This window comes from Panthera onca, chromosome A3 (assembly GCF_046562875.1).
Source record: "Panthera onca isolate mPanOnc1 chromosome A3, mPanOnc1 haplotype 2, whole genome shotgun sequence".
NCBI classification, from domain to species: Eukaryota; Metazoa; Chordata; class Mammalia; order Carnivora; family Felidae; genus Panthera; species Panthera onca.
In genome coordinates, this window is record NC_138341.1 from 73,369,593 (window position 1) to 73,385,441 (window position 15,849).

The 15,849-nt window shown below is 51.0% G+C and overlaps 1 protein-coding gene across 1 annotated transcript in view; it reads left to right on the top strand.

Moving 5' to 3' along the window:
* The window catches only part of KCNK12 (potassium two pore domain channel subfamily K member 12), a 54,917-nt gene extending 40,460 nt beyond the window's left edge, over positions 1–14,457 (top strand). The window contains exon 2 of the mRNA XM_060623643.3: positions 9,141–14,457. Coding sequence (XP_060479626.2) covers positions 9,141–10,042 — 902 coding nt within the window. The 3' untranslated portion in view covers positions 10,043–14,457. The remainder of the gene's footprint in view (positions 1–9,140) is intronic.
* The last annotated feature ends 1,392 nt before the right edge of the window (positions 14,458–15,849 follow it).

Sequence of the window (15,849 nt, forward strand, 5' to 3'; positions counted from 1 at the left end):
TGCTAACGTAGCCTTGGGCAAGACCCAGCCTCCTTGATATTAAAGTGAGGCTGTTCAGAGGCATCTGGGTGGCTCAGTCAGTTAAGCATCCAACTTCGGCTCAGGTCATAATCTCACGGTTTGTGAGTTCGAGCCCCACATCAGGCTCTGTGCTGACAGCTCGTAGCCCGGAGCCTGCTTTGGATTCTATGTCTCCCTCTCTCTCTGCCCCTCCCCTGCTTGTGCTCTGTCTCTCAAAATAAATAAATGTTAAAAAAAATTTTTTTAAAGGGAGGCTGTTCATCCTTCTACCAGCCAGTCAGGAAGGATCAAATGAGATGGCTTCCCAGGGGATTGTGCCAAGCAGACAAGCGGAGCCCTGGTTAGGGTCATCAGATTGAGCACATAAAAATACAGGACACCTAGTTATAGTTGAATTTCAGATAAATAATGAATCTTTTTTAGTGTAAATGTGCCCCATGCAATGTTTGGGACATACTTACACCAAAAAATGATTCGTTATTTATCTGAAATTCATATTTAACTGGGAGTTCTGGCTTTTTAAAATATTTAATTATGAGAGGGAGAGAGCAAGCACACACACACAAACACACTGTGGAGGGTCAGAGAGAGAAGGAGACAATCTCAAGCAGGCTCCATGCTGTCAGTGCAGAGCCTGGTGCTGCGCTTGAACTCCTGAACCATGAGATCATGACCTGAACTGAAATCAAGAATTGGACACTTAACTGACTGAGCCACCCAGGAGCCCCGGAAGTTCTGTATTTTATCTGGCAATGCTAATGAGTCTCCTTGCCCATCCCTGCCCACTGACCCCACATCTCAGCTTTCCTACTGTCTCTGGTATTTAACTCTCACCCTTGAGAGATTCTTGAAATTTTTACTTTCAGTCATTCAGTCAACAAATAACTATCAGTGCCTACTTTACATGAGGTTCCTTTGTCCGCTGTAGAGCACAGAAAGATTCATAATAAATCTTTATTTAGGACTTATTAATGTGCTAGGCACTAAATATTCTGCATATACTTAACTCAAAACAAAAAATTATTGAGGCAGTTATATTATCTCCATTTTACAGATGAGGAAATTGAGGCTCAGAGAGGTTAATTGGTGGAACTAGATTCAAACCTGAGCAACCTAGTTCCAAATAGCCAATTACGATGTGGTCCCACCTGCCAGGGATTCCCTGTCTCATTGTGGAGACAGGCCCCAAAAGGTAATTGATGCTGTAAGTCATCTGTGCTCGCTACTCAGGATTCACTGACCAGCTGCAGCGGCATCGCTGGATGCCAGGTTACAAATGCAGAATCAGGAACCCCGCCCTAGAATTCAACAAGATCCCCAGGCGGGTCCTAGGCAAACCAGTTTGAGAATCCCTGCTCCAAACCAGCAGAGGGAGAGTCTATTTATTCACTCGACAAGCTGAGCTCCAGCACGTTCTGCATCCCAGGGGCTATTCCAGGCACCGCATTGTCACGGTGACTGTTGAAAATGTGGGTACTCCTCAAGCGCTTTTAAAAATGTCGTATCCTCAATTCTTCCTGAGGGTGGAGTGCAGCATTTCCCAAAGATTATTCTTTGAAACACTCAAGTCACCTGAGGTGATTAAATACAGTCTATGGTCCAGTTAGTGTGGGGAACACTGGAGAGTGCCAGCACAGCCTACTCGGATTCATAAGTCACATTAACATAAGTGCTCTGAAAAGTCCTACCATAAATAAACATGTTGCCCTTACATCCACCTTTTTTTTTTTTTTTTTAATTTTAGGAATTCTCCTCTCCCCACCACCATTAAGCATGTTTTATCATCTTAAGAAGCATTTTTTTTTAATGTTTACTTATTTTTGAGAGAGACAGAGCATGAGCAGGGGAGGGGCAGAGAGAGAGGGAGACAGAGGATCCCAGCAGGCTCCACACTGTCAGCACAGAGCCCGATGCGGGGCTCAAACTCATCAACTGTGAGATCACGACCTGAGCCGAAGTCGGAGGCTTAACCGACAGAGCCACCCAGGCTCACCTTGAGGAGCATACTTTGGCATAGTGTATTACAGTTTACAAAGAGAGTTCACATTGGGGGGAGGGGGGGTTTACGTTGTACAGATGAAATTGAGGCTTAGAGAAGTTAGTGGTAGCAATTTGCTTCACGCTTGCCTGATAGAGGCCACAACGGAGGTCATAACTTCCAGTTCAACTCTGGTTCTATTTCCTGGACACTGAGCTGCTCACCCAGGCCCTCAAACCATCACACCAGTTGGAGTATGTTTGGTGGCATGTAATGGAAGGTGTAAGCAGGCAAAGGGGTTTATGGGCTCAAGCAATGGGAAGGCTGGAGGTAGGTGGGGCAGCATGGCCAGTTTGATTTGACAGCTCACTGGGGCCATGAAAGCCCCATTTCTTTCTGGCTGCCTCCACTCAGCCTCCTGCAGTGTCAGCTTCATCTAAGGCTGGCCCCACCTCATGGCCACAGATGGCTGTCAACTACTCCTGGGGCCAGGGCAGCTCTAGAGCGAGAAATCTTTTAACCCGGGAACTATCAGAGAAACTCTTCTTTGAGCTGATTCACTTGAATGAAGTCACGTGTCCACTCCTACACCAATCTCTGTAGCCATAAAAGTGTCCTGCACTGATTGGTTTAGGCTTATCCATCCTTGAGCCAGTCATGGTAAGGGACTGGTAATCTCGATTGGCCTAGACTAACAGAGCCCACTCCTGATGCTCGGTCAGTTCTTCCAGTGGCCTGGCTGCCTCCTATAGGAGTTGGAGGTGGGAGGTGTTGTTAAGGAGACAGCCACAATATCCACAAGTGTTTTAAGCTGCTTGAAATTTAAATCAACAGAGCACCACAATATACCCTTTAAATATCTTACAATTTTATGTATTAATTATACCTCAGTAAGCCAATTTTTTAAAGGAATTTAAATCAAAATATTTGAAATTGGGCAGATTCCAACCAGTAGGACATACAGGGCTACCTTATCACATTTTTTTCTAAAGAAAGGGCTTTAGCCCGCCTGCATCAGAATCATCTGAAAACATTTGCTAAAATGTAGATTCCTGGGCCCTTTTCATGACGCACTAAATAAACTTCTGGAGTGGGAATCTGCATTTTGTTAGTACCACATTCTAACTGAGCTAACCAGCCTCTGCTTTGGAATCTGCCCTTTAATCATTTTAATCATACATCTCAGTTGCTTGGATCATCCCTGATTTATGGCTTTCCTGGTGTAATGATGATCAGTGCCCCTTTTACTCTCAAAAGTATACTGGATTGGACTATATATTATATCTCCCCTTCTCTAAGTTGACACTGTAGAGCCAGCAGAAAATGTACCCCAGGTAAAGAGCGAAGACTCCCCAGCCTTCTGCCACAATGGAAAGGGCTTCAGAGTCAGCTCAGCCACTTACAAACGGAAACTCAGCCGGTACCTTCACCTCCCTTAGCTCATGTCCTTATTAAAGCTGATGATGCCTGCCTCCCAGGGTGGTTGGGGGATCGGATGAGAGGACAAGTGTCCAGTGTCCAGCACGGACACTGCCAGCCAGGGGTACCCGATACAGATCAGTACGGGCCTCTCCATCTCGATTCCAGCTGAACTCCAGAGCTGAACTCCAGAGGCCCCGTCTTTAGCTGAACTCCAGAGGCCCCGTCACCAGAGCCCCAATTGCAAAGGCGGCACCAGACAGGCTGTGGGAACGAGCTTCACAGTTTTTGTCAAAGTGGCATAATAAAGCCCCCAAGTGTCTGCTCTTTGCAAACTGGGATGGCAGATCAATTGTGGCATAAACAAAACAGCAGGCTTGGTGTGAACCTGGGGACAGATTACGCCTCTGCAGGGTGTGATTGGGGGGGGAAGGAGGGGACTCTCAGGGTGCCTGGGGTTGCCTTTTTCTGGCTGAGGCTTAAGGCCCCTCTCCGGAGCCAGCCTGGCTCCCCACAGATTGCCAGAGCTTGAGGGACTGCTACTCCACTCTGAGAAGCAGCACCAGGCACATAACCCACAGCCCTGACCCCAAGGCCTCAGTGCCCCCAGAGCTCTGAGCCTATCGGTGTCAATGGGGAAGGACGGTAAACTGCCACCTATCTCCTGGGCAGAGCAGACGGACAGTGTTGTGTGTAGGAAAGCAAAAGGAGGTGTCGTGGGCACAGAGCCAGACCTCAGGAATAGGGCTGGTGGGAGGGACACTTGCATTGGGTGCTCCTGTGCTGGCAGAGAAACTCCTGACCTGCCTGTCCCCTTCCTTCTGGGCCGACGGTGCCACAGCCAGTCAAGCATTTGGCACCATTTTGGGCCTGTGGTCATGGCCATGACGAGACCCCAGAACAAGTTCTGGCTCAGACTCTGTGGGGGCATCGGAGAAAAGCTGTGCCCTGGCCCAGGGGTGAGCCTGCAGAGCAGAGGAGTAGATGAGTACTAAACCTCTAAGAAGGCAGCCCAAATACTCTGAGGGCAGGGACCGCATCTGTCCGGTTTTCCAACATACCCCGAGCCTAGCACGAAGTCGACCAAGCTGTGTTTCTGAAGGAGTGAACAGGTGGATGTCCATCTTCCTGCAGCGTATCTAGCTGTGGCCTTATGGGGGCCCTAGGATAAGGCCATAACCCTCTGGGGAGGGAGAATGGTCAGTGGGAAACATGTCACATTCTCAGCCACATTCTCAGTCATGAAGGGAAGAGACAAATCCTCAACAGGGAACCCAGACTCTGGAAGGGGGCCAGGAATCCAGACATGGGGGAGTTTGGAGGAATCTGAGGCTGCTCCTGGTGGCCTGGCCTTTGACTCAGGGGGGTAGGTCAGCTACGGGTAGTCCTGTGAGGACCCCAAGGGACAGATGAGCCACCAGCCAGACTGTTAGCCAAAAGTACAGGCCCCCCTGTATGGCATGCCTCCTGCTGTCCCTAACCAAGCCCTGGGGCATCTGGTTCTAAAGCCTTGCTTGTCTTAGCTGTGCCACTGGAGAGGTGATGCATCCACCTCAGTGGGAACGTTAAAGGAGGAGCCATGGCCCCTCTCCCCAGCAATGGTCCAGGGAAAGAGAGCCACAGGGGACAGAGGACTCTTAGGGACACGAGTCATGACTCAGGGTCAGCCAGCCTCCCCGGGGGAAAGTGCTCTCTTGGCTGCCAGCCTTGGAGGACTGAAATGAGCCGTTACAGTTGGAAAGGAGGCCCTGCAGTGCTCTCAGAAGGCAGTCTGGGGTTGGTGGAAAGAACATGAATGTTAGACAGCAACAGACCTGGATTTCAGGCACAGCTTCCCTGCTCTGTGCTGTGAGGCCTTGACAACTACCTAACCCCTTGGTGAGTGGGGTGTCCCTCCCCCACAGCTGTGGCCAAGATGGAGTGAGGCGAGAAAGGACTGTGGGCTCGAGCCGGGGGCTTTGCTGCAGCAAGTGAATCCAGGTGGAACCAGTTTATCCAGTGGCCTGACACAGAAGTGACCTTGTCTTCATCTGCTGTCTTAAGGAACTTCCCTTCGGATCCCTTCAGGTCTTGGGCAGATGCTAGAGTTTTCCAATCAGCCTTTTTTTTTTTTTTTTTTAAGTACCATTAGTCTTAAAATTGAAACTCATTCTCAGGTATCCAGTCCCATCTAAATCCAATATAAATCCAGTCTTTAAGTTCACTTCTAATCAAAGATCAGCTTCTCCCTCCAGCTCCATGTCTGGCCCTCAGCTCAGGGGCCTGTGGGGGGAGGGCAGTCTGTTGGCTCGGTCTGACATCATTGGTGCCACTATAATCCTTTCTTACCTATTGCCCACTGTTAGACATACCCTTTCATGGGGCCTATCTATGGGTTTTTGGAGACCACCCACAGGGCCCACTGTTCTGCACCATTCCCTCAGTGGGGGCACCCTCTCCATCCTACCTCCTGGGAGTGCCTCAAATGCTGTCCCAGCACCCCATCTCCTAGCCTCTTATTGCTAGAGGCCCCTCCACCCAGCAGCAACCCTCTTGGGCAGAATGTCTTCAGACCTGGCTGCCTTCTGCACATCCACTTGACCCTGTCACTCTCAGTGACCTGTGTGTCACTCTCACACAGCCTTGATGCAACAAGCATCTGAAGTGCAGACTGCTCCCCTCTTCCCACCTCTGTCTGTGTGGCCCGCTCCAGTCAGCCTCTCACCCAGAGAACTCTCCAGCACAGCTTCAGACTCTAGGAGATACCTCTGACTCTCCCAGAACTCTCACTATACTCCATCCAGGGGTCCTGGATGGGCCTGCCTAGTTCTGCAGGTCAGCTAGCCTCTGGGAAGCTAACTGCCAGCTCCCCTCTAGCTGCAGGCGAGGTGTTCTTGACCGCACCCCCATCACTTGGCCTGGGGGTAGGTGGAGGATGCCACAGCACCTCCTACTATGACAACCACTCTGCTACTTCATGACCATCTCCCGTTATCCCTGAATAACTTCCAGCCTTTCCATGTAGCCCAGGGCTGGGGGGTGCTAGTCACCAGACCCATTTTGATCTAGTAATTCTGCATAAATGCATCTAGAACTTCTCTTTCCAATAGGGGATAATGTGCCACGTGTCACTCTTAGCTTTGAGACTTCAGCTAAAAATCCTAAAGATTAGGAAAATCCCATTCAGTATTCTCTTAGGCAAATTAATTTTCCAGGCTCAGGACTTTCCATTTCTTCAGGAATCTAGCAAAGTGATCCCCTATTAGAGGTGCTGTTTTTCCTCAATGTGTAGAAACAGTGTCAGGTAGAATGGTCTAAGACCAGGCTAGAAGCCAGGACATGTGTAAGGTATGTGTTCCCAACAAGCTATAGATCATGTCACTTTTGCCCCTGCTCCCTCACTTACACAGCGAGAGATCAAAATTAAGGTCCCTTACAGTTAACAATCTAGCAGGTTTAAAATTTTTTTTAATGTTTATTTATTTTTGAGAGAGGGAGAGCCAGAGACAGAGCACGAGCGGGAGAGGGGCAGAGGGAGATGGAGACACAGAATCTGAAGCAGGCTCCAGGCTCTGAGCTGTCAGCACAGAGCCCGATGTGGGGCTCGAACTCGCAAGCTGTGAGATCATGACCTGAGCCAAAGTCGGACACTCAACTGACAGAGCCACCCAGGTGCCCCATAGCAGTTTTTTAAAAAGTTTTTCTTATCATAAGAGTACCAAAAAAAGTCACGAGGCACATGGTTAGACAATTATACAACACCCATGTAACCACTACCCAGATTAACATTTCTGGCACCCCAGAGGCCCTGTGTCCCCTCCCGTTTATTACCCCTGCCATCCCCAGAGGAAACCCCAACTCTGACTTTTATTGAAATCACTTCCTTGATTTTCCTTATAATTTTACCAACCAAGAATGCATCCCTAAAAAAATTACTATAGTTTGGTTTTGCCTGGTTTTGAATTTGAATTTTTTATAAATGGAATAATACAGAATGCATTCTGTGTTCAGCTTCTTTAACAATTTTGTGAGATTCATTCATATTATTGCAAGTAGCTGTGGTTCATGCTTTCTCATTGCTGCAGAGTATTTCCTTGTAGGAACAGACTGACTTAGTTGTGGACAATTGGGTTATCAATCCAGGACTTTATATAAATGTGCACATGCAAACAAGCATGCACACACACACGCACACACACAAATACAAATACTCTCACTCCACATATAACCATATAGATTCAAAGCTGATTTCTTTACGAATTCAAGAACTTGGATTTGGCTTTGAAGTGTGGAAAAATCCGTTAAATTGCTTACACTGCTAATATGTTGTTGTTGTTTTTTTCACTCTCTTGTGGCCCAAATCTGAATCTAAGGATATAATCCATCCTCCTCAACATGGGTATTGTTATAGCTTTTCTCCTAAATTAAGTTATTAAGCATAAGATGAAGATCGTGGTCAGGCAATTGAGATTTCCTCCAGGGAATCTCAAGAATGATTAGCATAGAGGCTAAGGAATTACTGGAAAAAAATCTTTTACCTCTGGCTTTTTTAAGGAAATAGTAAACCAAGTGAGACAGAAGTCTTCAGCACCCAGTTCCCAGGGCTGGCTTCACCCCACTAGCAGCACACAGGCAGCCCCTCTGACAGGGCACCTAAATTTAACAGGGATGCCCCTGAACTTTTGCTGCAGAGGTGGGAAAGGTGCCATGGTGCTGTTTGGACAGATGATCTATTTCCAGCTCAGACTCCGAGCAGCAGTGAATATTTGTGCAAAGAAATTAAACCCCCTTCCGAAACCAGAGTGGGTTATGGGTCCCACAGAGAGCCCACAGCCCACAGCCAGCTGAGCACGCAGGTGGGAGGGGAGAGCTGCCCGGGAGGGCAAGGGAAGCCAAGCCCTGGTGGGAAGCCAAGCCTTCGGCAGAAATCAAATGATAAAGAATCTCCTTTAAAGCCTGTGCTTTGAACAAGTGGACACGTTAAGGCTTAATTATGAACTAAAAGCAATAAATAGCTGCCCAGGCACAGAACAGGCCTCCCAGGACAAAAGTGACCCCAGACACATGGCAGCATAGGACCCTGCTGGGCCACCACCTTTCCCTTGGCCACAAGTCTGAGCAAGGGTGATGGTGGTCCTTGGATGAGAAAGATACCCAATGACACCCAATGGTAGAGCCAGCTCACTCCCTGAATGTTGTGGACTCATTCTCAAGCTTTTTGTCAGTTTCATAAACCCTCTTTTCAGAGACCATCACACATAGCCACCTGGACTGAACACACTGTACCTGGTCCCTAGTAATCCCAGATCAAATGAAGTCTTTATGGAATTGTGTCCTAAGGAGGCCCACGTGTGCCATTGGTTACATTAAAAAAAAAAAAAATTGAGGGGTGGGAGAGCAGGTGACATCTCTTTGTAGGCTTTGTAGGTATCTCAATGGTTTGCACCCATACAGTGGTTTCATTTCACGAGTCTTTATGGGTCCTTCCTAGTGACCATCCTGCCCACCCATCTTGATCCACAGACCCCAAGACGAGGAGCCACATCTCTGCCATCAGTTTAGGCGTTGCCCCAATCAGGAACCACGCCGCCAAGGGCGAGAAATGTCTAAGTACTGTTTCCCCTCCCCCGAGTGATGCCACTCGGTAGGAGCCGCGTCAACACCTATGTACGCCCGGCTCCCCCGCCCAGTGGGCACCACCTGCCCAGCCAGGACCTCACTGACCCTTGCCCTGTCTCCACAGGTTTTGGCATGACCACCCCCGCGACGGTAGGCGGGAAGGCCTTCCTCATCGCCTACGGGCTGTTCGGCTGCGCCGGAACCATCCTGTTCTTCAACCTCTTCCTGGAGCGCATCATCTCTCTGCTGGCCTTCATCATGCGCGCCTGCAGGGAGCGCCAGTTGCGCCGCAGCGGCCTGCTGCCCGCCACCTTCCGCCGCGGCTCGGCGCTCTCGGAGGCCGACTGCCTGGCGGGCTGGAAGCCTTCGGTGTACCACGTGCTGCTGATCCTGGGCCTGTTCGCCGTGCTGCTGTCGTGCTGCGCCTCGGCCATGTACACCAGCGTGGAGGGCTGGGACTACGTGGACTCGCTCTACTTCTGCTTCGTCACCTTCAGCACCATCGGCTTCGGGGACCTGGTGAGCAGCCAGCACGCCGCCTACCGGAACCAGGGGCTCTACCGCCTGGGCAACTTCCTCTTCATCCTGCTCGGCGTGTGCTGCATCTACTCGCTCTTCAACGTCATCTCCATCCTCATCAAGCAGGTGCTCAACTGGATGCTGCGCAAGCTGAGCTGCCGCTGCTGCGCGCGCTGCTGCCCGGCGCCCGGAGCGCCCCTGGCCCGGCGCAACGCCATCACCCCGGGCTCCCGGCTGCGCCGCCGCCTGGCCGCGCTCGGCGCCGACCCCGCGGCCCGCGACAGCGACGCCGAGGGCCGCCGCCTGTCGGGCGAGCTCATCTCCATGCGCGACCTCACGGCCTCCAACAAGGTGTCACTGGCGCTGCTGCAGAAGCAGCTGTCCGAGACGGCCAACGGCTACCCGCGCAGCGTGTGCGTCAACACGCGCCAGAACGGCTTCTCAGGAGGCGTAGGCGCGCTGGGCATCATGAACAACCGGCTGGCCGAGACCAGCGCCTCCAGGTAGACCGCCCGGCCGCGCCACGGACCCTCGGCGGGCTGGCGTGCCGCCGGCCGTGGTTTGCTTTCCTTCTCTCAGACGCTGGCGCTTTCTTAATCTTTATCCAATAAAATCAAACCAAAAAAAAAAAAAAATTTTTTTTTAAAGAAATACTATTTGGCCAGGCCTGATGTTATCCAGGGCAGGTTTTGGGGGAGCCTGTTTTCCTCGTGGGTCCCCTCGTGAAGAACGGTGGCTCCCAGCAGATTCTCCTCCAGGGAGAGAGAAAGTGGCACCTCAGACCCCCACCAGGTGCGTACCGCAGCCAGGAGAGGGCCATCCCTGGGTTTTGCGGACTGGCACTGAACCCCGTCCCCATGCACATAAGCAGCCGGCAACCCCAAAGCATATGGTGCAACTTCTCCTGGCTCTGAATTACCTCCGCAGCATTTAGAATCCTGGCCCAGCCTAGCAGCTTCCTTCTGGTCGTCAGAAGTGATGTAGTCACAGTTTTGACAGGTGGGGGTGGGGAGAGCCATATGTTGCCTACCGATGTATATAAATAGAACAGCCGCTACACACGGAGAATGGTGTAGTATTATGCAATGAGATGAAACATAGCACCAACTTGCGGACTGTGGCATTTCCCCGAGATTTAGAAATTGGGATGGTAAGGGGCTCAGCTGGCCTTTCTCAGCCTGGAGTTAGTGCACTTAGCACACAGGGTAGCTACTTCCAATGCCGAAAACCCAGAGTGGACGGCAGGGCAGGGAGCAGGGGAGCACTAGGGCTGTAGGAGCCCTGCTTTGCTTCAGCCAGCTGATCTTTGAGGCTCCAGGCACATCTCAGAACCCCCCAACCCTCCTTTCTCTCACCAGCGCTGTCCTTGGGAATGCTTTTCATTACTAACCAGGAATGTCTGAGTCTTCTCAGACGAGATCTTGCTTTGTTGGTGTGGATTTTGTTTCTTAACTCCCGTTGAGCAGTTCATTTTTCCCCTTTTAGAGAACCTGAGGGTGCAGAGTGCAGTCCCCAGAACCCCTTTCTCCTCCTCTCTGAGTCAGGGCTCTGCAGGACCAGGCTCTACCTCACCAGAAAGCAGCCATCATGCAAATGTTAGAGAATCTGGCTCCAGAGCCCATAATGTTTGGGGGACAGATCCCATTCTAAACCCTGTTTGGCCCCCACTGACAATCAAGTGGATTTTTCTCCATGCACAGTCTGTATTGGAGGTGGAGGAAGGCAGGAGGTAGGGAGCTGATGGAATGGGTGGATGGAAGCGGTTTTAAAGTTTTGCTTGGGATGATCCTTAAGCTGAGGGACGCCCTCTGCTGCATAGAGGTCACTGAACTGAAGGAAGGTCAGATGCTGCCTTCATTGAAAGGCTGGGGGTCTTGGACTGTAAATGAATAATGCTCTTTCAGCCCATTTTCCTCATCTGAAAAGAAGGTCCCAAGGACACATGCAACAGAAACAATGTGACACACCAATATATACAGCTTCTGATAGGAAGTCTTACTTCTAAGACTCCTAAAGCACCAGGACACCTCGCACTGTCTGCCTGAGAGGCATGGAAAGCCGTGAAATCTGCACCCCCTGGCCTCCAAGGAAGCATATGTGCCTGGAACACACACGCACGCACACACACACACACACACACACACATACACACACACAGCATTAAGAGTCATGCTTGAATGTCAGCCTCCCCTTTCTCCTTCCCGTTCATGACAAGAAGGGAAAAATGTATTGGGATCTGAATGATTCTCTAGCTTCGGGGAGCTAATTTCTAACTCAGATTAGGATTGGGACTTAAACATAGCTCCTAATCTGAGGGTAAACCAGTGACACAGAGCAGCCAGGAGAGAGGACAGTCTTGCTAGATCCTGAAGGGTAGGCTTCCAGAGAGGATTCGCCATGACTGTCACTCAGGCCCGCTGGTGAGCACCCCACCCCTGCCCCACCTAAGCCGTGGCTTTAGTCCCACTGCAGTGACTGCACACTCAGAGGCACAAGTGCTCTAGGCCAAGGCCCTCTCACAGGATCTAGAAGTAAAGTGTCATGTTTATCCCTCCAAATGAAGGAAAGCTGAAAAGGCATCCAATTAGAGGTGTCACCCAGGCAACGAGCAATAACTTGGGGATCTGAAGCATACAGAGGGGGTGAGAGATCCCCATGATAGAGGCATCTAGATCATGAGGACTTAATAACAGGCAAAATAGAAGCCAACCCAGAGGAAGTGAGCCCCAGCAACGGCACAGGAAGCTTAAGACCTAGCTATCGAGGTTCTTTGAGCTAGACAGGCCAAAGACGTGTCCAAGCCATCCCCCTGACCAGTGCTCAGGACTGCACAGAACCGTGTCTCTGCAGGAGGAGCAGGACCTGCCTACAGAGAAGAACTCAAGACCTTCCTTGGCAGTCTTCTCTGTCAGGAGTGCTTCCTAAAGTCTATCCTAAATTGCTCATGCTGCAGCCTTAGCTGTTTTCACTTCTCCTATGTTCTGCCTTTGGAAGGAGACCATTGTAAGCAGCTTAAGCAAGCTGCTGAAGGAGCCTTAAGCATGGCTTATGGGGGCAGGGAAGAGAGCCTCCCCTCTCACCAACCTCCCAGAGAAACACCAGCCTCCAGCATACTAAGGTAGCTCAGGATCCAGGGCCATGCTCATATTTTTGCCCATGTTCCCCTAGTCCCCCACCCAAATTCAGTATGTCATTGTCCTTCACTTCAGGCCAGAGGGCTCAGTGCTCCAAATGCCAGGGGCTGCTTCTCTGGAAAAGCTGGGCTCCCAAAGTTAGGGGGATTGATGGAGCCTAGACCCATACCTACAGACTTATGTGGCATCCTGCTTGAGGGTGAGCCCTGAGAACCAGGACCGGGGTCCTACCATCATTTCAGGAATAGTGACACTGATAGGGACCCCTTTCTTTGGTGCAGGTTCTTCTGAACCTCAGGCCCCATAAGAAAGGGCTCCCCATTCGCTTAGATACTGTGGCCCATCCCACCATGCAGGACTCTCCAGTTTGACCCAAAGTTGGTAGCTCGCTGCAGTCTGCGTTGTCCCTGCTCCTCAGGTTGCTGCCTCACCTTAAGCCCCTACTCACCCCTCCCAGGCTGGGACTATGGGTCCCTAAGCAGCCCTTGACACCCGCTGTGGCCACACAGAGGCCAGGGTCTTAGTGAGCAGCTGGGACTTCTCAGAGATGAGCAGGCAAATAAAGAAGCCACCCTTGATGTCCTTGCTTGCTAATAAGGCCAGGTGGTCAGGCTCTTCTGTCCTTTGATGGAAGCCAGAGCCTCTGGGCCTGGAGAAGGAGTCAGAAGGCTCAGGTAGTGTCATGCCTTCAGTTTGTGGAAAATGCCAGTCAGTTCTGGGCATTTGTCCAGGAGCTTCACACATCGCAGCATCATGTGCACCTACATGCACTCACACACCAGCCTTACAAAGAGCTACTAGCCCCTTCCCCCAAGGAAAAATCCCAGTCTAGATCACGTTGAGAAGAAAGATTCCCCATTTTTAACTCCCTGGAGATCTACTAGGGCCTGGAAAATTCCTCTCCTCCTTGGGGGAGTTTCACGTACACTTTGCATGAATTTGAATCTGTGTTTTACATAGAAGCCAGCGTCCAAACCCAAGCCAAACCCTGGAAAATAGCTGCTAAATTTACAGCAGGGCTCCTCCATCCCTGTGGCCTCCTAGCAAATGCCCTCTTCCTGTGTGCTTTGGGGGTGAGGGTGGCTAAGCCCTCACAGCCGAAGGAGAAGCTTCTGGGGAGCTGAGGCATATGGAAGTCCACAGAGGTGGAGACCGCAGGAGCTGTGGGCCAGGTGGTTCCGTCTTACTGTAATTTCTTACATTCTTAACAAAAAGCACAATTCCACACACACACTGTCTGGAAAGCACATCCAGACAGACTGCTTAGGGCCTTTCTGAGTCCAGAAGAGGCGCTGGGGCTTCTCTGTCACAGGGGCTGTTGTACAGCGAGCTCATCGCGGTGCCGGTGCCACTGAAGGCTGCACACTCTGTGGGTGTTAGGCGGGGAGAGGGGACGCAGGGGAAGGGCTGCTGGAACCATTCCCGACCCAGGGCAGGCTCCTCAGCATGGACTTGGGGCCTGGACTCTTGCCCCTGGGGCAGGCCTAGCACTTTCAGGCACCTCGTTAAGCGCTGAGAAGCGATGAGATTTCTGTACTAACCTGGCCCAAGATCCTCTTCCCCTCTCTTTCAGCCTCTTCCTCCTCTCTCCCCTCCCTAGGGAAGCTCCACCTTGCTTTACAAATCATTTTCTATGCTACTGTGTTCTCTCAGGAGGGGGTTAGAGCATGCGGGGTGAGCCTGCAGGGTTTCTTAAACAATACATTTATTTTTCTGAGCAGTAACTCCAAGACAGGAGTTGAAGGGTGTTTAAATTAACGATGAATAAAATGCAGCCTGCCACCTCTTTGAGCTGTTTGCGGTCTGTCTGTCAGAGTCTCCTGCCTCCCCACCTCCCTGATCACACCTCTTCTCAGGGGGCCCCAGGAGACCTCAGTTTCTTGGATCCAGGCCCTAGCAGCAGCTCCCTGGGGAAGTTACTCAGCAAAACAAGAGTGACATCCATCTGGAGGGTGGGGGGCACCAAAGGATCTCGCAGGCAACTGGGCTGAATTGGGCCAGTTTCCAAGGGCCAGGCCTGGAAGGAAGACAGGCACAGAAGACATTGGCCTCATTGTGGCAGGGGCTTTCAACCCTCGTGGTGTGCCAGATTCTCCAAAGGACACTTGAGAAGATACTGATGCCCAGGACCCACCCCACCTCTGCCCCCCACCATCATCCCCTCACTCCCAAGATTGTTCAGGAAGGCTGAACGGCAGCTTCCAGTTTTGGAAGCTCCCCAGGTGCTAATGGACATCTAGGGCCTTGAACCCACACTCTAAACACAGAGCACTCTCGTCACGGTGTGGAAAGTGCACTCACTTGGAAGCTAGGAGTCTGAATTCTCGTTCTGCCTCAGGCAGTCACTGTGCTGGCTCAGATCCTCAGGCTCCCCATCTCTAAAATGGGATAATGATATTGTGCCCCCCCCCCCCCACCTCTCAGGAGTCTTCTAAAAACTCAATGAGAGGTTGAGAACTCTGAAAAGTATAAGCTCACCAAAAACACAAGGTGTCACCCTGAGAGGGACCAGGCAGTCCCCACTGCTTCTGCAGTGCCAGCTGGGGAAGGAGGTTCCATCTAGATGATTGCTTCTGGCCTCCGCAAACCTTGCCTTTTTGGCACCACCTTAATCAGCATATTAGTGCAAAGTCCACAGCCTCGTGGAGGTCATCTTTTTCCCTCAGGGTGCCTTCCCTAGAGATGAGAAGTAGTTGACAGATCCCTCAAGGATGGGTCCCGTCCCCCTCAATCTACAAAATCACTCTCTCCCCCTACCCCAAAAGTTTCACAGACTGTAGTGTGACACAGTGTACTATTTTCTATTCTGTTTTGTTTTAATGCTGGTCAAAGCTATTACATTGATTTCCTGATGAATCACACTCAGCAGTTTGAAAAAACACTGGCCTACAGTGTTTCTGGAATGAAAGCTTCCTATCACCCTGCTTCCAGCTAAGACCCATTAGCTAACTGTGGTAGTGGAGGAGCCCAGCAAGCCTCCTTTCTCTCTGGACCCCATGCCCCAGCTGCATAATCTGCTCAGGCAGGTGATTTAGCTGCACAAAGGAGTCCTTGCCTTCCTTCCAAGTTGGAGGCCTATGATTCCTCTGACGTTTTAGACCCCCAGGAAGCCATGCCCAATGGACAGCCAACCCTCTCCCTTCTATGGTAGGTTACCCTTCAGTTCGCCTAAGAAGAAAA